Source organism: Zeus faber, assembly GCF_960531495.2.
Source record: "Zeus faber genome assembly, chromosome: 11".
Taxonomy (NCBI): domain Eukaryota; kingdom Metazoa; phylum Chordata; class Actinopteri; order Zeiformes; family Zeidae; genus Zeus; species Zeus faber.
In genome coordinates this window covers 6,803,182-6,826,093 of record NC_137205.1, presented here as the reverse complement: position 1 = coordinate 6,826,093, position 22,912 = coordinate 6,803,182, and the positions used below count along the sequence as shown (strand labels likewise).

The 22,912-nt window shown below is 43.0% G+C and overlaps 2 protein-coding genes across 2 annotated transcripts in view; both read left to right on the top strand.

Moving 5' to 3' along the window:
* The first annotated feature begins 1,620 nt into the window (after positions 1-1,620).
* trpm4a (transient receptor potential cation channel, subfamily M, member 4a) overlaps positions 1,621-22,912 on the top strand; it is a 48,869-nt gene continuing 27,577 nt past the window's right edge. Inside the window, exons 1-9 of the mRNA XM_080009388.1 lie at positions 1,621-1,721; positions 8,683-8,744; positions 9,491-9,668; positions 13,925-14,105; positions 16,774-16,943; positions 18,539-18,716; positions 18,912-18,976; positions 21,028-21,267; positions 21,375-21,477. Of these exons, the coding sequence (XP_079865514.1) occupies positions 1,632-1,721; positions 8,683-8,744; positions 9,491-9,668; positions 13,925-14,105; positions 16,774-16,943; positions 18,539-18,716; positions 18,912-18,976; positions 21,028-21,267; positions 21,375-21,477 (1,267 nt within the window). The 5' untranslated portion in view covers positions 1,621-1,631. The remainder of the gene's footprint in view (positions 1,722-8,682; positions 8,745-9,490; positions 9,669-13,924; positions 14,106-16,773; positions 16,944-18,538; positions 18,717-18,911; positions 18,977-21,027; positions 21,268-21,374; positions 21,478-22,912) is intronic.
* Positions 11,400-13,051, top strand: efcab11 (EF-hand calcium binding domain 11). Its single transcript, XM_080009390.1, has 2 exons — positions 11,400-11,509; positions 12,318-13,051. Exon 2 carries the CDS (start codon positions 12,426-12,428, stop codon positions 12,918-12,920), a length of 495 nt encoding a protein of 164 aa, XP_079865516.1. The 5' UTR covers positions 11,400-11,509; positions 12,318-12,425; the 3' UTR covers positions 12,921-13,051.

Below are 22,912 nucleotides of genomic sequence, written 5' to 3'. Positions count from 1 at the left end.
AACATTGGAATCAGAATTAGTATATTCACGGTGGTGTAGTGCAGGGTATACCCAGGTGTACATGATGAGTATCTGATGAGCATCATCCAGTAGTGTCCTGCAAATCATGAGAGACAGTGGAGCACATGTTCCCTTAAAAAACATCCATTAAGAGATTATTTTAAAATGAACAGTAGCTTGTTAGTTGTCTTACCCTATAGTCTGTGGACCGGTATCACTCCGGATTAATTGCTCTTCTGTGGCTAATGTCAATTCCATAATGATCCTTACTCCCTGAAGTAAAGCAGCAGAAGTTACAACACAGGGTGTTTATACTTTGCTGGATTAAAAAAAAAAAAATGGCAAAAATGAAGAGTATACCCATTTCTCCAGGCACCACTACACCACTGTTTATTCCACCAAGTCAATTTTCATCATATACAAGGAATTTGTAATGGTGAGGATTGGTAACAGTTAGCTCTCTATATATATATATATATATAAATAAAATACTATTTTTTATAAACCAAAAAAAATACACAAATAGCCAAAACTAAAGAGCAAAAATAACCAAATATATAGAATTACACAAATAGAGTTTAAAGAGTTAATCGGCACAAAGTTTTTTATATTTTTTTATTTTTACTTTGGATCTAATTTGCAAGAAGACAGAACACACAGTTTGAAGATCCTGTAAAAATGGGTGAAAATGGGAGATCTCGCGCCTCAAAGAGCATATGCGGGAATGCGGCGGAGGATAAACCAGGTTTAACCAGCCCCTCCCTCTCCCCCTCCCTCCCCCTCTCCCTCTCCCTCCCTCTCTCTCTCTCTCTCTCTTTCTCCCTCCCTCTCCCTCCCCCTCTCTCTCCCCCTCTCCCTCTCCCTCCCTCTCTCTCTCTCTCTCTCTCTCTTTCTCCCTCCCTCTCCCTCCCCCTCTCTCTCTCTCCCTCTCTCTCTCTCCCTCTCTCTCTCTCTCTCTCTCCCCCTCCCTCTCCCTCCCCCTCTCCCTCCCTCTCTCTCTCTCTCTCTCTCTTTCTCCCTCCCTCTCCCTCCCCCTCTCTCTCTCCCTCTCTCTCTCTCTCTCTCCCTCTCCCCCTCCCTCCCCCTCTCTCTCTCTCCCTCTCCCTCTCCCTCCCCCTCTCTCTCTCCCTCTCTCTCTCTCTCCCTCTCCCTCTCTCTCTCCCTCTCTCTCCCTCCCTCCCTCTCTCTCCCTCCCCCTCTCTCTCTCTCCCTCTCTCTCTCTCTCTCCCTCCCCCTCCCTCTCTCCCTCTCTCCCCCCCCCCCCCCTCTCTCTCCCTCTCCCTCCCCCTCTCTCTCTCTCTCCCTCTCTCTCCCTCTCTCTCTCTCTCTCTCCCTCCCTCTCTCTCTCTCCCTCTCTCTCTCTCTCTCCCTCCCTCTCCCTCTACCCCTCTCTCTCCCTCCCCCTCTCCCTCCCCCTCTCTCTCCCTCTCCCTCCCCCTCTCTCCCTCTCCCTCCCTCTCCCTCTCTCTCCCTCTCCTGGGTGGAGCGAAGTGGCAGCGGAACACAAAGCGACAGGTCGTATCAGATCGTCCCGGACGCGCGACCCACCCGCCGGTGACCGCAGGCTCCATCATGGGTCCAGAGCTTTCAAAAGGACACTCACTCACTCGTCCACGATCACGCGCGTAATTATGAAGGACGCGGAGAAGGAGACCGAGGGAGGAGGAGGAGGAGGAGGAGGAGGAAGAAAAGCTGGATCGAAAAAGTCTGAGAAGGATCAGGTATGTCGTCGTCGTCCCCCCCCCCCCCCCCAAAAAAAAGACGCCAGTGGAATAGATGACAGGACCCGACGAGGTTTCGGGTGTAAGTTTGTCCTATGTACAGTACCACGACACAGTCGCCGATAAATGCAGCTCGAGAATCCCCATGATTTCCACATAGTTCCATTATGCATAAGTTGATGTGTTGCATGAAGATGTGAGTTTCGTGTGAATTTTATTTGCAACCGCAATTGGGCAAGTAGGGCCTTGTGCGTCGGGAGTGACGGTGACAGAAAATCACAATCTGTTGTTTCAATCAATTTAAAAACAAACAAAAGAAAAGCTCACATTTGTCAGACTATATATATATAGGTTTTCTCAACATAAATATGCATCTTCATTTCTCTTTTTTTTAAATTAATTTCTCCTGAAGTTAACACCTATAATTAACTATAATGATAATAATAATAAATAATAATTAATAATAACAATAATAATGTTTGTTTCCAATTATTATTCATTGAACTGGAGTCATTTGATTAACTGAAAAACAGTCTTTTCATTTGTTAAATGTTTACATATATATTTTTAGGTGTTCTTAACTTAAAATTGAGAATTGAAGATGCACATATTAAGTTGATAACACCTAAAAAATAGAAGTTTGACAAAATGTTTCTTTTATTTTTTAAATGGTCCAGGACTCCAATCCAGTTATTTTTTTGTCACTGTGGACAGACTTTTAAAACATTCTTTATTTTATATATATATATATATATATATATATATATATATATATATATATATTTTTTTTTTTTTTTTTAAACACCCATAATAAATAGGGGGGCGTGGTCCAAGCTGCATGGCCCAGATGAACAAACACCCTGCACATTCAACCCTTTACTGCTGGGGTTCCCAACCTAGGGTCCACAGACCTCTCAGGGTCCTGGAAGTAACTGCAGGGGTCCGAAGAAATATGATCACATTTTTTTTAATTATTATTGTTCTACATTTTCCGTGTCCTTTTTTCTGAAAACATCTAGATATAACAACAATAACAATATTAACCACAACAATAATAATGATAAATGTTATTTTGTATTGCACTTTACCCAAGTGAAAAGGGTTGAGAATGTGTCTAGATTTGATATTTGGGATTTGATGATAAATCATCAATACCCATCACTCATCAGTGTTATTGGGGAAAACACTCGACGGAAAGGTGCGTGCAGCCAAAGTCCCTTATCACACATGAGTTGACAGGGACAAGGCCAGGTCACACATAATCCCCCCTGAAAAAAATCACAAACAAATAGTGAAGCATGGAAGGGCATTCCGTCAATACTTGCTTGTAATTACGGAGGGTAATAATTCACATGTTGCTCGTGTAGTTCATGTATTTCAACTATCGTACTTACTTTCTTATTTGTTTCTCCAACCATTTTTTGAGGGGGCTGGGGTGGGGGGTCAGAACTACACTAGTACATTAATACAATTTGTTACAAACAAAAAAGGAGGACATTTGATGTCAGAGTTTTCAAATATAAGTTTATACATTTGGGTATCTGATGGGCCTACTAACACACAAACTGTGAAATACGAAGTCAGTTTTTGTGGGGTCATTATTTCAGAAAACACGTAATTCAACAAGCCATTCAGAATTGCCTTCCCCTGCTACGTCAAGTGGGGACTCACTAGAATTAGAACCGTCCCCCATCTGAGTAACTCCACCCACGCCTTGAGAACTACTGGACCTGCTAACTCTGTTGTTGGCTGCACAGACCAGCACAAATCTTTAAAAGAAAGAGGAATTAATACCAGCTGTCTGTGACAAAACTGCAGACGATGGAAATGTAAGTTTTTAAACAAATAATCGTGCTGTGTGTCTTGTGCGATCCACTGTGTTTCTCAAAACAAAACTGACAAAAACAGTGTGTTTTTTTAATTGTAGATGCATTTATTTTCTTTTTAGACATTTCCAAATTGAATGAAACAAAATTAGCGCAGTGCGGTGTCCCCCACAAGCTTGAAGCACTGCCAAGAAAGCAGTGGCAACCACCAGTGCAGCAGTGTCCTTGCCTCACGAAAGTCAGAACAAATTTTTAAATTAGGCCTTGTAGATCTAATATAAGTGAAGATTCCGCAACTGGATTGCTTATTTCTCACCTCAAATTTGTTCAGAAGCAGATTTTGTGCAAACTGAGATCTGGTTTTCTTTTCAACCGCCATTTTGTCTTATCTCTCTTGAATCTTTTTTACAGTCGTGTGGCTCGAGGAGGGCCCTTAGATATTGACCTTTGAACTTTGACCAGAGGTCATCTTTGAAACCCTATATCTCAGTAATTAAAAGATCTACCAAAATAAAGTAAACTGTTTTGGACAGCTCTGGACATGTACTTCTGGAGGAGTGCTAGTGTCAATAGGGGGCGCAACTTAAAATGGCCAAACACATAATTTAGTGCTTTGCAAATTACATATGTAAATTCTGACAACGCAGGTAGATTCCCCGACCAAATTAACTCATAGAAACATGCATGTTGTTTTTCACCCACACCTTAGTTTCCTTTTTAGGTTTATAATAATATAAGTACTTTACCCATGAGGCCATTGCATCAAGATGCACAACAAAATGGCGCAGAATTTTAGTTTTTGTAGTTGGCTTGGGTTTGAAACGTTTATAAATAATTGCGTCAGTACTATACAATGTATACAATGTAATAATAATTTTAGTTTTAGCTCCCAAAGAATCCACAAGTCTATATGATATCAACTATGTTTTCAGAAAAAAATATGTTTTATTTGTCATGGAGAAGTACTACACTACTTCTCCATGACGTCACGGGGGGCCTACCCATTTTTAACATTTTTCTTTTTTTATCTGTCCGAGAGAACGACGCCATCCGCAATCGATTATCGAGTGGAATTGTTCTCTGATATTATGTAGAACTAAGACACGAATGCGGATCTCGTCTACGGTTGAAAGCGCTCCAATGCTGCGTTTATGGGCTCGGAAAACTGTAATGCATGTCAGAAGTGACGTGTTCATGGGAATCAGTAAAAAAAAGTCGGTTACCACCATAAGTATATTTCAGACCTTTTTTCACCATACACGTGCTTGCATTCCTGTACAACTAACTAAAACTAAACTAAAAATTAAAACTGTGTCGAAAAACATTTTATTTAAAACTAGACAGAAAAAATGAAAACTAACTGAAACTATATTGTGTACTTACAAAACGAACCAAAATAAAATAAAAATATACAATTTCAGAATTGTCTCTATTGCCTAGTAAGTCTACACGGACAAGGAATTTGTCTTGGTGTTCGGGGCATCCAGGAAACATAAATATAAAATAAAACAATAGGGAAAACAATATGTAAAATATATAAGAATATGTAAAATAAGGTTGTTTTATTTTTTTCTTCTTTTAAGAGCTGTACGGTTTGTGAAGGAATGTGCAAATGTTCAGAGTATGAAGTATAACAGTATGCAATGTGCACGGATAATAGTCCAGAAGAATGAAGAATGTGCGTTAATGTAATGCATTGACATATCAAACGTCATATCTAGTGTCTATGGGGACGGGTGTGAGGGTCCGTTTCAGTGGGGGTCCCGGGCCTTGTTGATGAGACCAGATGCAGACGGGAAGAAACTGTTCGTGTGGCGAGAGGTTTGTCCTTATCTGATCGCAGCCTCCTGCCAGAGGGAAGTGTTACAAACAGTTTGTGTCCGGGATGGGAGGGGTCAACCACAATCTTACCTACACGCCTCAGGGTCCTGGAGGCGTGCTGGTCCTGGAGAGATGGCAGATTGCAACCAATCACCTTCTCAGCGGAGCGAATGACAGGCTGCCTCCTGTCAAACAGGAAGTCTGTGATTCACCTGCAGGTGGAGTCAGGCACGCTCAGCTGGGAGAGCTTGTCCTGCAGAAGAGCCGGGATGATTCAAGATTCAAGATTCAAGATGATTGTGTTGAAGGCAGAGCTGAAATCTCAAACGGGTTCCTGGTGTATGTTCCTGAGGAGTCCAGGTGCTGGAGGATGAAGTGGAGGGCCAAGTTTACTGCATCGTCTACAGACCTGCTGGCTCTGTAGGCGAACTGCAGTGGGTCCAGGAGAAGGTCTGTGATGGATTTGAGGTGGTACAGCACAAGGCGTTCAAAAGACTTCATCACCACAGAGGTCAAGGCGACGGGTCTGTAATCATTATGTCCTGTGGTGTTTGACTTTTTTGGGACTGGGATGATGGTGGAGGATTTGAAGCAGACTGGTACATGGCATGTCTCCAGTAAGGTGTTGAAAATGTCTGTGAACACCGGAGACAGCTGGTCAGCACAGTGCTTCAGGGTGGATGGAGAGACAGTCTGGTCTGGCTGCTTTGCGGGGGTTCTGCCTCTTGAAAAGCCTGTTGACATCACAGGAAATGGAAATATCTGTATATCTGCCTTTTTTTCTAGTCAATTTGGTCAAATTTGTAAACATATAGACGTCACAATACAATAACCAGTTCTTATCTTTGCAGACAGACAGCATCAATAATGAGCATGGCTCAGACCTCATCTGGTGGAGAGCTACTTTTAAATGGAAAGATGCAAATATAATTTACCATTGTTAACTATGAGGGGACAAACAGGACCGTTGAGATTTTTATTAGGCGTTTTCCCACTGAACAGTTCTGGGGACTCTCTGATGGGAACTAGGAACTGGGGAGGTCCCCCGAGAACTAGATAAATGGGAAAACAAAATAAAAAAAAAAACAAAAAAAAACATTTTATTGGTTTTGATCTTTATTGGTTATTTTTTTTATTACCGCTGATTGTATGTCGTCTGGTCTGCACCCAGAGTGATGCGACTCGACCGGGCGGACTGTCCTCAGCGAACTGGGGGCGAGGGACAGGGACTTACATCTAGACTACTGTGCACTTACGTCACTGAAGGTTCCTCGTGTGCCGGTTGGTCCTCAAAAAGGAGTTCTAAGAACTACGATGGTTCCTAGTTCCTGCAGTGCGGACACAAAGAAAGGGAGGGCTCCTCCAAAAAGTTCTTAGGACTACAAAATGGTTCCTGCTGTGCAAAAACGCCTATTGGCTGTGTGTGATTATAAACAGTACATGTGGGTGTAAGAGAGAGACAGAGACACAGGTGTGAGTGTGACCAGAGGAGTTAGTGTTATCACAGCTCTTGTCTGTCTTGACTTCTGTTTCTTCTGCGCTGAAGATTCCATTTCTGTAAAGTATCAGATAAAACACAAATTACAAAGAATTTTGTTTGGTTACTGTAATAAAGCTTTTCAACATTCTTTTATGTCCCATTTTCATTATCAAACTGACGTATAACTGCATAGTATTCTTAATAATGCGAAATATAAGGTGAATAAAAATGGCAACCATATTTTCAGTTTTGGCAACCAAATGCTGATACCTGGTTGCCAGCCTGGCAACCAATTTTTAAGTTTGTTTTGAGCCCTGGGTACATTCAAATTTTCAGCCAGGCGTGCAAACGCTGACATCAGTGTGTAGAATTTACGGAACAGACTTGGCGGAAATAGAATATAATATTCATAAATATGTTTTAATAATGTTTAAAGAATTGTTGTGTTGGCGTTACTTTGGAATGAGACGTTCTTATCTCCATAGGGAGCAGGTACGCTTCACGGAGGCCACCATGTTGCAACGCCATGTTTTGCCATGTTACGGACAAACAAAACACTGGCTCTAGAGAGGGCCTTTCTCATTTTTTGCGAGTTTGGCAGCCACTGTCTCTTCCACGGAGGGCGCCATATTGCACCGCCATGGGGAGGGAGGGGTAGTCAGTTGGTTGCGATCTGTAACCTCACCGCTAGATGGCACTAAATTCTACACGCTGCACCTTCAAATTGTAATTGAAATTCATACTGGGGGTATGATCCTATATCCCTATTCTCGCCCGACCTTGAATTGAATAGAACATTCATTGGAGAAAATGCGAAACCAGTATACTGCTTTTATTTCGTGCTAGTAGTCAGAATGAAAATCCCACTTACAGATTTTTTTTTTTTCCTGTGTGTTAACACACTCCAGACCCCAAGGTTTAACATTTCCCAGCTTATGCTGGAGTGTCTGTAATGTCGAGCCCCCATCCCTCCTGCCTCAACTTGAATCCATCTATTTTTTGTGCATTCCTGACATTCCTCCCTCCTTTCGTTTGCCATCCTCCTCTCTTTTCTACCCTTTCATCAAAGCTGCCCACCACCTGAAACCCCCAACCCCTCCCTTCCTCCTCACATTCCCTCTGCAACCCCCTTCTTGGATCAGCTGACGCCTTCCTTCCTGTCCTTATATCTTCACTCCTTTACTTCATGCAATTTAACCCCCGCGCTTTGTTTTTGTTATTCCCTCGATCCTCTCATGTCTGGCGTCAGATCTTGCGATCTCCACAAGTCTGTCACGCATTTTATACAAGCGCCTCCCCCCCATCTGGGAGCCCTGCAGCCACAAAACAATCGTAAACCAATTGTTTGTTGTGAACAAAATGGGATCGCCTTCCCTTCGACCTTCCCCTCACACACATATTTTGCAGGCGAGCCTACAAAGGCACAATGTAATTGAAATTTTAATCCGGTTTTACGTCACCCACCAGGTCAAAGAGAATAGACTTGTTGATCCACCCCGTGGTTTCAAATTGTAGGTGCTTTTGCTTCAAAGGAGAATTGTTGGTAATGTCTAATGTTCTCAACTCTAAAGCATGGGTAGCAGAGATATGTCCATTTTCAGGATGCCCATTAGCTGACGCTTCGACTACCGGCTAGTCTTCCCGAGGTCCAAGACAACATGTGACATGAGACGTGAGAAAACAACGACAAACACAACGATGAGTCCAATGGGATCGCGCTGTAACGAAAGTAGCTGAAGGCAAACTATTGAAGTTGGGAAATAGCTGGAAGTAGCTGATGTGCGAAAAGGCTGCTTTCTTTCTAACCGTCTCTGCCTCCTCTTTCTGTTGCCAGAGCTGGATTCCTAAGATCATCAAAAAGCGAGTGTGCACCACTTTTGTAGAGGACTCCTTCAGGTAGTAACCTTCTCCATATTCTTCTCTTTAGCACAGCTGCTCAGCTGAAAACAAAACAAAACAAAAAAATCTTTGAAGTATTGCGTTTTTAAATGCACTTCTGATAGAGTACCGGAAATCCTAAGAGTACTGCCACTGCAGGCATCATTTCCTTAAATAGAGAGTAGTCTTGAGGAAAATGACTTGACTGAGCGTATATATTCAAAAGCTTGCCTCACACCAACTCCGACAACAAACCGGAAGTCCATTTGGAATTTGGCTCTAGGATGAGTTAATTAAAAAAATACATTTCCAAAAGCCGAAATAAACACAACAACTAAAAATACAGAAAAAACAATTCTCACTGTTGCCTTTGATGCATTTCCGACCGAAGATTGAAAATAAATGTTGTTATTGATTTTTATCTTCAACTTTGGAACAAGCAGTACTTCCCCCCCCGCACCGATCATTTTGTGCACACAGTAGTGGCAAATATAAACATCTGACTCGGGAATTCATATTTAAAATTATTCTTGCGAGTTATTGTTATTAATCCAAATGGATTAATGTTGAATTTTATGATCACTGTCGTACAGATTATTATTATATTATTAGAAATTATCTTTATTTATTAATTATATCAATTAGCTATACTCAATAAAGAACAGATCAAAATATTCTTAATTACTGTAATAAGAGTAGTTTTGATGTGTTCATTTCCACCTCTGTGTATTTATTTGTGTGTCTTCGTCTCTTCTCTCTGTCAGTAATGGAGCGTTGTGCCAGTGCGGCGGCGGGAGGGAGACGCACGGCTCCATTGCCACAGGCGACTATTTTGGAGCGGCCATTGTCAGCCAGTGGGACAGTGCTCAGCACTCCTCAGAATACCCCACCGATGCCTTCGGAGAGCTGGAGTTCGCCGGGGCCGGGCGCAGGCACAGCTACGTGAGTGCCACGGAAACAAGCAATGGAAACGCACCCGAGATCAGGGGCCGCATACTCATAACAAAACGATCATCATAGCAAATAGGTGATAACAATAAAGTAATCAAATTTAAAAAAAGAAGAAAATTGGCTCAGTAGAAAAAAAAGTTATGTATAATAATAAACCTAAAAACAACAATAAACTACTAAACCTCCGTATCGACAATGGGAAATTTAAAAGCAGGACATTGTGCATATATTCCTGCTTTTGCATTTTGAATTGATACAGAGCTATACTATTTTTTTTTATTATTATTCAGTAATTACTATGTTTTATATTCTATTTATATATTCTATTCTATATCAAATCGTATTGTATGACGATTATTACCGGACATTTTGAGCGGCAAGTTTATAATTTAACATTTGTTTTTTTTAAATAAAACTGTTATTACTGGCTAACAGTAACCCTGAGCCAAATATCAAGGAACTGACGTAGTGCCGTAAAGCATAACACACTTTTGCTGCGGTTTTGAACCCGATCACAGAAGTTACATAGTGCAAGAACAGACGTTCGGAGGGGTGGGTGGGAATGAAAGAGGTGCCATTCTCCGTTTTACAAGTCAGTGTACCATCAAAATGATTTTGAAGCTGTTATTTTAATGTAAAAAATGTGTATATAGTGTTGCTTTAAGTAAAATTGCGTTCGATCATCAAGCATTGTGATTTCTGAATTCATATTAAAATCAGTAGCGGGGCCGCATACATTTTTTTGCACGGACCGGATGTGGCCCCCGGACCTTTGGTTTGAGACCCCTGCCCTAGACCGCCATATTGTAGAACGCTGTCTACTGTTATTACTCTGTGTAAACTACATTGATATATGTGCACATGTAGGCCCAATTGCAGACACAAACGCACACCCATGCAATCTGGTGTCCGTCGTATCTCGGCTCCTGGTCGACTGCCTGGGTTCGCGGTGGTATGTTTACTCAGAGAGACACATCACTCATTCACAGTGGTATGCCTCACCAATGTAACCGCATGCCCACAAATCTAGTGCAGCAGTCACACTTGTGATGACAGCTGCCGGATCATATTAGAACAAATTAGGTATTTATTTCCACGTGACAACATTCTGTATTCAGTAGATCAGCCAATAATTCTGCCCTGTCTATCAAATTGAGGCACTCGTGGAATAATTAATGCAAGGGGACCCCATTGATTGGGCCTGAATTTCCGATCAGGCTTTGGAAGAGGGAAAGTAATGTTATTGTTATTTATTGTGACTGTAATGGGGCTGTGGACTAAGTAGGACATTTCTGCTGAATATATATTTGAAGTTCTATCATACGCAATTCCACCCTCCTCCAAATTAGACTGTGGATCCAGTGGCCAGGATTTCCAGCCTGCGCAGCTGTGCTCCTTGTGTTCAAACAGCCCAGAGTTTGAAACGCTGTTTAGGCTTCCGTTTCATAATGTAGTCCTGGTTTGACAGTATAAGTACTGCGGCTTCTGAGCTAAGACCTGATCTCCAGTGGCCTGTGCGAAGCAAAAAAAAAAAAAAGTGAAAACCACCTTTCCCCTGTTTTCACAAATCAAAAGGTTGTCAGTGTTTTTTTTTTTTTTAAATGCTGTCTAATATCAATACGATAACACAAACCACTCCCTGCGTGTTTCTATCGAAGTGCAGCCATGCAACAGTTGTGTATTGAAAAATCCGAGGTTTCGGAACGCACCGCGGAGTCGGACGAGACGCTGCGAATGCGCTGCAGACCTGAGCTTCGTCCCGAAACATGACGCTGTGGTTTCATTCGGTCAGCGTGTTGCGAATGCACGCTCCCCAAAGCCCCGGAGAGCCCGTAAGTACTTCAAAACGTTGTCTCTGGAAATGTACATTCATCATCAACTCAAACGTGGCGCCGCGAACAACGGCGGCAGTTGTGTGGTTGTAGTATTAGAGGCATGGTCCTGTCTTGGAGGTTTTGTCTTTATTATTATTATTATTATCCCCACCACCACCACCACCACCACCACCTTGCTAGAGGCCAGGGGGGCTCCTCGCTACCACAATGCTGCCCAGAACGTGTGAGCTCGCAATAGCGAACCTTATGTTTTATTTGGCTTTTAGTTAGCCTTAGCCTTAGCCTTAGCCTTAGCCTTAGCCTTAGCCGCTAACGTATAGTAAACCGGAAGCGCTGCTCAGAGCCACTGTGTTTGGTCCGTTGCCATGGAGGAGAGCGGCGCAATCGCGGCTAGCGAAGCTCAGTCACGCTGCACTGCGTTCTTTGATAACTTGGTACTTCTTTTCCGCATGTATGGATTTTAAAGAAGGGCAAGTTTATTTATAAAAGCATAGAACAATAAGCTAATGATATAAAGACGTTGAAGTGCAATTTTAAGATGGTCCTACACACTAAAGCATCAACAGCTCCCAGTTATGCAATGCATAAAATAATGTGCTTATATTATGTAAAACAAATATAATCAAAAGCACATTACACTATGTCAAATAGACATAAAACTGTATTAAAAAAAAAGATCCACATCCTTAACTATTTGGACATGTTATAAAATATAATTATTATAATTATATACTATAAATATGATATATATTATTAAATATTTCTAATGGCTTCATATTAATTAATGTCATTCCTGTTGTTCCAGGGAATGCAGGCCCAGCTCATTTGTCAAGTGAGCCCAGCTTGCAGTCTCGAACCAACTGTGTTTTGAGCATCCACAAACCCAAACTAGGTTGATTACCGTTCCGTGGCGATGTCGTCTTTCACCAGACTAAGGCAACAGCCAAGAGAAATCGCAGACCACGAGAGGAAAAGGATCGAGGTGGTCTTTGGCCTCTGCGACACGGACAAAGACGGCTTTTTGAGCAGGGAGGACATGAAGATGGCTGTGGTGATGCTGTTCGGTTACAAGCCGTCCAAGTTGGAAACCGATCTGCTCGTGGGCCGAGAGCCGCGGCCCGACGAGTCGCGGGGAGTCTCCTTCGACACGTTCGAGAGGCTAATGACGGTGAAGCTCTCGGAGGAGGACGCTTTCGAGAGGACCCGGCAGATCTTCAACGCCTTCGATGTGCACTGCCGGGGCTTTCTCAAACTAGACGACTTCCAGGCGGCCTTCGCCCGGGTAGCGCCCGACCTGCCCCAGAGCACGGTGGTGGAGGCCTTCCGACACGTCGACCGCAATTCGGATGGCTACGTGAGCTTCAAGGACTTTGAGGAGGTCATCATCTTCAGCCAGGACAACCGCTAACAATGATGGATGCCACTATGTGGGAATCATTTTTTGTTTGTTTTTTGCTTTTTATACATTTCACTTTCTGTGCATTATTTAGTAATTGTGATGATGTATGTATGTTTATTTTGATATTTATTAAACTCCAAAATCCTACATCACCTGAAGTACAAGACCACTTTGAAAATATCTCTGACTTTGACTTTGATTTTGACCTTTTGTGCTGAAGTGCTTGAAAATTCCTTGAAAAGAATGCAATCATTGAAAACCTTTGATATTCCCACTGGTTTTGTTATTCAAATTGTAACATAATAAACATTTTCCAGAATATATTTTACGAAATAGATGATGCCAGGGAAATTAATATTTAATCCGGCATGGTTGGAAAAACACATAATTGTGGAAGACAATGAGATGAATAATAAATATATATACTAATATAAATAATATACAATTAAATTAAAATTATATTACATTTTATTTAATAAATATCTTATTGGAGATGGTTTATATTTGTTTTGCGTGAAGTCCTTAAAAATGAAAAAAATAGTGTTTGGATGGCACACAGTGCTGTAGTTTCTCCAAACATAGCACCGGAAATTTCGGGGCTCTCTGCAACACAATGATATCTTTATATTCAAGTCCTTTTCTTAAATCCACTTCAAGTAAAATATATAATATATTCAGAGGTTTAACAGTATTCTCACATAGCAGGACAGTCCTCCTGATATATCTGTTGTCAGAAAGATTATACATCTTAATATCAATGTATAAATGTCTGCAAGTTATGAAAGCTCCTAGTTCAAAAACTCTCACTTTTTCTCTCTAAAAATTAACAGTGGCTCTCAAAATCATGTTGGTACAAACTGGTTTGGACAGCCTCGCGGAGCACCATCTACATTTCACAGTTTAGGCGTTACTTGACTAAAAAGTGTGTTTCGCAGTTTATTCTCAATCCTTGTCCCAAACTCAGCACTCGCCTCTCTTTGTAGTGTACTTATCGATGTCTCTTCCCGTCCCAGTACCTGCGGTTGTCCTGCGACACGCCCCCTCAGATCGTCTACACCCTGATGACGGCCCACTGGGGCGTGCCGTCGCCCAACCTGGTCGTCTCGGTGGTCGGCGGCGAGGGGCGCGAGAAGGTCAAGACCTGGGTGAAGGACGTGCTGCGGAACGGCCTCGTCCGGGCCGCGCAGAGCACAGGTGAGGAAAGAGCGAGGAGGTGTGCGCCCGTGTTTGATTTCACGAGACCTCGATAGATGCTGGGGGATTCTATCGAGGTCTTACTAAATCAAACAGTGGGCACAGGATATTATATTCTGGTGTCGTGATTTGACTGGACATTGGACTGGAAGGGGGTTTAATCTAAATCAGGATGAAGATAATCCTACTTTAATTAATCCAGAATATGAATTAGAGAATTAGTTCTAGACTAGGAAGTCCAAGACTAAGGCCATTAAGGACTAGTCGGCTCTTGTCTCGAACAACACTTCTGTCTGGTCTTGGTGCTGATCTTGAGCCTGCTTCACATCAATTGCGAATTTGTATCCGACGGTCAGATTCTCTCCCAGTTGCTGTCGTATGAACTGCATCTGGGTTTTGCTGCATCACAAAATATGTTGGGGAAATTGGGAAAAGCGCATTTTTTTCCCAGGACAACAGCGAGTAGTTTGCTCAGCTGGACATTTACCATGTTCCATGAATGAGAGTTTAAAACTCCATTTATATAGTGTTTGCAAAGTGCGAACAAAATAAAAAAAAATACACATAATTCACCCAACATATGGATAGCGGATATGGTGACATCCAAAGTTAATGTTAATAATGTCATTATTATGAAATACGCAACTTATTTACATAGTTTAACACTAGTTGCAATAAGAAATTTGTTGAAAAATTTGAACGCATCCCGGAGCCTCGAGTTGACACGGAAATTTCGCACTGCAGCGTGTCATCTTCTCACGTTCTCTCCATAGGAATGAAGGGACTTCCGGTTTGTTCTTGTCGTTTGTCGTTTCAGGTGTGAAGCAAGCTTTTGTCCGGATAATCCACTTTCTCTTTTGTCAAGGTCAATACAAAGATAAACCTGACTTCGGCCAGATTTAATGCAAACGTTCACTTAGACCTCGATTGCCTCTAATCTTCCTTCTGGACATTTTTTTAAAACCAAGACTAGGACAAGTCTGAGACCATTTCAAACCATGACTGAGAAAGGAAATTCAGTTATTCCAGATTAAAAGTGTGTTTTAGTCTAAAATTAGGCCTGATCTGTGTCCAGGAGACCGGTGTGAGTGGTGCCACGCAGTATAACAACTCTGTGTGCAGCTAATTACCATGCAGCACAGAGCCTGTTTATATGTTGTGCTGGCAACAGGGAACCATATTTTTGGCAGTGCCGAATAAACAATGAAAAACAATAATTTCTCCCAAATTACCATCTCGTGCCAAATAGCTTTGTTTGTAGAACACCCGCTCCTGCTCTTAGGCTCCGTTCACACCGCAAGCCTTACAGCTCAATTCGGATTTATTGCTCAGATCCCATTTTTTTGTTGGGCTGTTTACATTGTTTTTTAAATATGGCAAATATCAGATTCCAGTGTGAACGGGTCATGGTCCTGAACTGACCTGCACGCGCGGAAGTAACAAAGACGTCCCATGCAGCAGGCTGGCAGGTGCAGCGCGACCTGCCACGGTCCGCGGCCCGGTTGGTTGTCGGGCGTCGTGGGACCCTGTGCCTCGCCTCAAGCTTGCGGGTGAAGTCTTTAAATCCAGACGGGGGCACGGTTCTTTTTTTTTGATTTGTTCGATAAGTAAGTTTAGCAAATTAAAATAAAAACACAATGTGCGCAAGTTGCGCCTCAATCGCTCCCTCAGAGGACACGCGCACACACACACACACACACACACACACACACCAATTTAGATCCGGTGCTATTCATAAAATGCGACGAGCGTGGGTCCCCGTGGGGAGTCGGTCTATTTATCTATTATTTATTTTCCCTCCCGGCGCTGTATACGCTGCTTAACGGTGGCGGGCGGCCGTGGTGCACCTCGCTCTGCTCGCCGGTGCTAATGACGGGGTTGTAATTCCAACTTTATTTTCGAAACACAGGGGTACAGTATATATATTTTTTGCATCCCCGGTCCGTGAACATTTTGTGCGCTGCGGTCTGGTTGGTGCTCTAGAGTGTTCAGACTGAGGTCACATTGCAAAAAATTGGTCTTGTTTCCGATTTAGGACCGGATATGAAAGTGGCCCAATTCCCAATTGAAAAGATCAGATTCCAGGTGATTTGTGCTGTTCCAGTGTCATGAAAAAAACAGATCGCATATCTGAGTCACATGTATAAAAATCATATAAAAATCATATAAAAATCGGATTTGGGCCACTTTTGCCTGCAGTGCGAACATAGCCTTGTACTGTGGACAAGCACTCCCTCTCACGTGACACTGCTTAATGGGAGGGGACAGTTGATAACCTTTGTATTGAGAAGTCTGAAAAAAATGTGGAATAAAATAAATAAAAAATAGAATAACATTTGAAATAAAAAAAATGCAGAAATACAAAACAGAAATAGTAATTGTAGAAAAATATACAGTATTTACAAATGTAATACTATGCAGAGGAGACTATGCGTTGTTACGGGTATATAGGGTATAAATTGTAACTAAATTATAACTAAACCCTTTGGTGTGGATAGCCGGGATTTCTTTCGCCTCTTTCCAACTGTCTGCTTAATCCTGTCCTTCCACCTATCTTGTTCTTTCTCTTCGGCACTGTCTCCCTTTTGTCATGCCCGTACACCTCTCATCGTCTTGTATTCCTTCTTGCAACAATTGGTAATAACCCGGGAAAAATGGCTCCTTGCAGGAGCCTGGATCCTGACCGGGGGCCTGCGGGAGGGGGTGGGCCGCTGCGTGGGCGAGGCGGTGAGGGACCACAGCACAGCAGCCTCCTCCCTGTCCCAGAAGAAAGTCATCGCGGTGGGGGTGGCCCCCTGGGGCCTTGTGCACAACCGGCAGCAACTTGTCAATCCGCAGGTAAAGACTCCCCCACTAAAACTATCCTGTCACATTCCCATGACACTTTTGATTGCCTCAGCCGAGTTCATGACTCTATAAACATCGTGCCTCAACTTGCTAGGTAAGGCATTCCCTTCCACATATTACAAAACACAACATACAACCACAACCTAAACACCGTGAATTAGAGGTTGAGACGGGAGTGAACACGTATGCACATTTCTAGATTCCTGTCCTGAGATCCATTATCACTAATATTCTCCTATTTCTCATTTCTCATCTCTATAAAACGTGGTAGTCTAATGCTGTGCAACGGTAAAGTGGGCTATTATTGTCAATAGCCTGGTGATATCGGTGAAGTGACGATGTCGGGGCTTTCTAGATTAGGCCGTCCACCTCCTCCGCATGTCACCATCCCATAACATCAAGTAACCAGCAGCAGACGGGTGGCTGACATGACAATTTCAGTTCAATAAGTGTTCCAGTTAATTATGTAGGATAGTGTGTTTTAGATTTTTTCAAACCTAAACATGCAAAATGTCCTGTGGTGCGACTGCATCAGACATGATGTAGTAAATGTAAACATCAGCAAAATAAAAAATGACTCCTCAAAACGGATGAAAAGCCCTTTGGCATTATGTCACAGGGGCCTATTTTCCCGAATGATGTTCCTTAATATCAATGAAGTTACAAGAGATTCATCACACTTCGTTCAATTTCGTACAAGTTAGTTCAAAATCATGCATGATGCAGTGCTTCTATTTTACTTTATAGTAATCAAATAAAGGCAATTTTGCAGATCCCATGGTGTCCTTTGCGTCACAGCACCACCAGGAATTCTGTCAGACATTTGAAAAGTTGACATGGTCAGAGGGCATTTGTCTCCTATTTATTTGATAATTTCACTCATTTGTCCATTTCGCTCTGTCCTGTAGTGTCATTTAGTATTTGTATTTTCAACGAAAGACGTTATTTAATCATATAGAAAACACCTTTATATTTAGATAACTACAGATGAAAGGCTAACTATAGTATTGACAACAAGGCCTAATATGAGTTTTTTATATTTCTCTGTGAACGTGACATCACACCAGAGGACAATTAATGTGATGAGTTGACACAAAAATATTCTATAATGCTGAAACACAGGGAATTTTGATTGCTGCTTACTTTTCCTGAAAATAAACAATTTATTTGGCTATTATTCTGTTAGGCCTGGACCATTTTAATGTATTCTGGTAGTTGGGTTTGGGTACTAAAGGAGGTGGAAGAAAAACTTTTGTTTAAGAATTTCTTGACTTCAATAAGAAATGCATATTAGTGTATATTAGTTTAATGTATATTCGTCTATATTAGTAATTATATTATTAATATTAACTCCCACTCTGGAGTTTCATATAGAATAGATATCAACAACATTTATCTTTTATCTGAAGGACACTTTGTCATTGTGTGTGTGTGTGTGTGTGTGTGTGTGTGTGTGTGTGTGTGTGTGTGTGTGTGTGTGTGTGTGTGTGTGTGTGTGTGTGTGTGTGTGTGTGTGTGTGTGTGTGTGTGTGTGTGTGTGTGTGCGTGCGTGCGTGCATGTGTAATTGTTGTTTCTCTGCTCCCAGGGCAGTTTCCCAGCCCGCTACTACGTCCAGAACACGTCCCGCGACTCCTGCTGCCTGGACAGCAACTACCAGGCCTTCCTGCTGGTGGACGATGGGAGCGTGGGCCAGCGGGGCGGGGACACCAACTTTCGGGCCAACCTGGAGGACTACATCTCCCACCAGCGCACTGGCATCTGGGGTGAGGACGGTGACATTGTGAACGTCGCCTGTGGGTCAAGTCAATCCAACGTCTGTACAGCTGCTGGCCTTATTTCGTTTGCAATCCCATTATCGGCTAAAAGCTATGCTGGACAGACCAGTATATTCCTCAGAATGAAATAGATTGCAGCATGTTACTATTCTCACTTGTAACTCTTGTGTCTTGGCCCAACAGGCAGTGGCAGTATCGAGATCCCGGTGTTGTGCATGCTCATCTCTGGGGATGCCAAGATGTTAGAGGTAAATACGACAGTATCCATATACACTACTCACAAAAAGTTAGGGATATTTGGCTTTCGGGTGAAATTTACTGAAAATGTAAAGAGTTCACGCTACAGTGATATTATATCATGAAAGTAGGGCATTTAAGTAGAAACATGCAATGGTGATTTCCTCATCTCAAACAATTTATTGAAACAAAAGCCAACAACAGTGGTGGGTAAACCACAACAAAAAATGTCAATGTCTCAATAACTTGTCATGTGCCCTTGAGCATCAATTACAGCTTGACAACGACGTCTCATGCTGTTCACAAGTCGACCTTTTGTCTGCTGAGGCATGGCACCCCACTCTTCTTGAAGGGGGCCCTCAGGTCATTAAGGTTCTGGGGTACAGAGTTAAGAGCCTCTACAGGGCGACTCAGCTGATCCCATAGGTTTTCTATGGGATTCAGGTCTGGAGAAAGAACAGGCCACTCCATTTGAGGTGCCCCAGCCTCCAGCAGCCGTTCCCTAATGATGCGACCTCGATGAGCTGGAGCATTGTCGTCCATGAAGATGAAATGAGGCCTGTGTTGTTCATGCAGGGGCACAATGACTGGATTAATGATGTTATTCAGGTAGTATGGGCTTGTCACTGTACCATTCACAAAGTGTAGGGCAGTTCTGTATTGACTAGACACACCTGCCCATACTGTAACACCACCACCACCAAAGGCTCGTCTGGTGATAACAGTGGCTGATGCATAGCGCTCTCCTTGATGTCTCCAACATCGTTGGCGGCCATCATTTCTGCTCAACGTGAATCGACTTTCATCAGAGAACAGGACTGAGGCCACTGGTCCCTCGTCCAGCGTCAATGCTCCCTGGCCCATGCAAGACGATGATGCCTGTGCCTGGTGGTGTGGTCAGGTACCCTTGCAGGTTGTCTAGCACGCAGACCAGGCTGATGTAAACGGTTTCGAATGGTCTGACGTGCCACTTGGGTGCCTCTCACCTCCCTTAAATGTGCCTGGAGTTGAGTGGCATTCATCATCCGGTTCCGCAGGGCACTGTTAACAATGAAGCGCTCATCAGTGTGTGATGTGGCCAAAGGACGTCCACTTCTCTGCCTTTCTGTGACTCTTCCAGTCTCTCTGTATCTCTGTTGGAACCTGCTGACGACACTCTGACACTCTAAGCTCAGTGGCCACTTTCCTCTGAGAACATCCTGTTTGAAGCCTCGCAAGTGTCGTCTTGGTCTCATGATGTCAAAATGTGAACAGCATGATGAAGAGGACTGTTTAAATAACAACTCTAATTGAACCAGGAAATGTATTGGTCGATTCATGGATCAAACACCTGTTGTGAATTTTGCCGTTCAGCTCCTTGTTAGAGAACAGCAAGTTGTGCAAAAAGTACTGAAACATTGAACAGTTGGACATGTGTATTCAGAAGTTTAGAGAAGGTCAAATTAAATTCACCTGTAAAGGTTACAGTGGATTTTATGTTCATCCTGAAATTTCACCCGAAAACTGAATATCCCTAACTTTTTGTGAGTAGTGTTTTACAAGATACAGTCATGGACATCCGTCTGAAATTTAAATATAAATAGTCTGTCGTGATTGGAATCTTTTGTCTATGTGTTGACGAAAGCATGGTCCACCTATAGTGAACATAGAGTAGTAAGATAACAGAAAGTAAAAGTTCTTTGCGTGAAATAATGTCAGACAAACAAAGGTCTAAAAGTCTGGAATTGACACTGGCCTAGCTTTTACAAGATCGAGAATCCTGAGAGAGAGTAAACGACTCCCGATGGATTCCAACGTGGAATTCCTTGTTTGTTTGTTTGTATCAGGTCACGATGGACTCACGCTCCCTCTCGTGGTCAGAAACGGCGCCTAAACCCTCGAGGCCCAAAACCACGTCAGACTAGCAAAATATAAAGAAAAAAAAACATGAATAATATGAATTTAGTTCAAACGAAAGGGTGGAAAACGGTTTAATCTGCCACATATGAATCTTCAGTCAGCTGAGACTAGATGAGTCGGGGCCAAACGAGAGAATATGTAAATGTTATCATCTCGGCCTCAGAGGTTGGAGCTCTCCCTGAGAAAGGCCACCCCCTGGCTGGTCTTGGCTGGGTCCGGACCCGCTGCGGACCTTATCAGTGAGCTACTCGGCGACGTCTCCTCCGTCGCCACCAGCCCCACTTCCCCGCTGCTAGAGGGCGAGCCGGACGAGAGCCCCAGCGCGGAGCTCCGCGATAGGGCCCGCGAGAAGGTCAAGAGGTACTTCCCGGCGGAAGCCGACCTGGAGAAGCTGGTGGACAGCGTAAGTCAGATGGAGCGTGTATGTGCTTTCATACATCTTTTTTTTTTTTTTTTTTTTTCCCTCTGATATATCTCTTACCTCCTTTCTCTGTCTCTCCTTCTTTCCAGGCTCTGAGCATTCACAAGAGCAGGGATCTCATCACAGTGTTCTATGGGGAACAGGAGGGACCTGACGACTTTGATACGGTTCTCCTCAAAGCACTGGTTAGAGGTCTGTATACGTGTGTACATGTGTACATGTGTGCTGTAGGCAAATGTTTGTCCTGTGTGTGTATGCACCTGGTAACTTGTTCCCAGATATATCCACATTGTGTAGTATTTGTCCACTACATCCAGTTGAGACTAGTTGCTGTTCACACCTGTCTTCAGAATGCATCTGTAAAGGTGTGGTCTGGCTCAGGGCCAGGAAATGAGGAAGAGGAGGCAGGTGGAGGCGAACAGCGCCAGTTGGCATGTTTATTTCTTAGTCCTTGTAAAATCAACTGTGGCTCGTGGGCCGAAAAAGAAACTCAGGGGCTTCGCAGGCCAATATATATATAAATAGTCCAGGTGGATCCGTAGATCCCCGCTTCCATGCTCGCCCGCTGTTCGTGTTCGGTCTTTGCCTGAGGGGCTGACTCACCTGCACGCAATCTCTACTGGCGGGGACACACACAATTATAACTTCCTGTTTTGAGGATCAGCAGCCGAACGGCCCCGGGATGGGAGACTGCACCGCCTGTCTGCAGCGGCGGCTTGGCCCCATCCCCTTGGTCCACCACAGCGTCTCTCCGTGCTTACGTGTCTTGGTTGATCGCTTGTGATCGGATTTCACTTCCCTGCTCATCATTGCATATTGGTTGCATATAACCACGTATTCTGTTTACCAGGGAATAAAAAAGGACAGATGTGTTATTATTATTATTATTATTATTATTTATTTATATTTTTATTATTATTATTATTATTATTATTAGGGGTCCAACCTGAAGCTCCTTACTTTGCGGGATTCCAGGAAGTCGTAAGATACAAACTGTAGGAGTCCATAATGCGTTTCATAGACGCATCAGAAAACTAGGACCCCGAAAACTATAAATAATCATAGAAATTCTTCAGCGCATCTTTGCGTCACTCCGTCATCATTGCCCGACACAGCACCAAACGGTCACCTGTCCGTCACTGATAGTGCAGCTCTCTTTCCACAGACAACACAGTGCGTTATAACAACGAGAAGTTCTGGTTTACAGGCAAACATGGACGGTTGTTTTAAAGACAGGGGGGTTGGGCTGTGTAGACCACATAGTGGTTGCTCTGCGAGACAAGAGACGTAAACTTGGAAAATCTCAAATAAAAACCGGTAAACTAGGCTATATCTGAGTCGGTGTGTGTGTTTATTTTTTCTCCTCCAGTGCTGTGCCGAGCACCTCCCGTGCTGTCCTGTTTTTATTTCAGATCTATTTGATTTAGTTCCTTTGTACTTGTATGATACAAACATTTAAAACCCATCTGAGGGATGTTCCGCCTTGGATCAAGACAGTGGATTGTGTAATGGGTCCCATACGGCAGTTGAGGTAAATAAAAGCAGCGGTGACTATACACTAGAAATACGGGTACTGTCAATAAATTACATTATGTAAAAAATTGTTTGAGATGGATTTCACAATTTT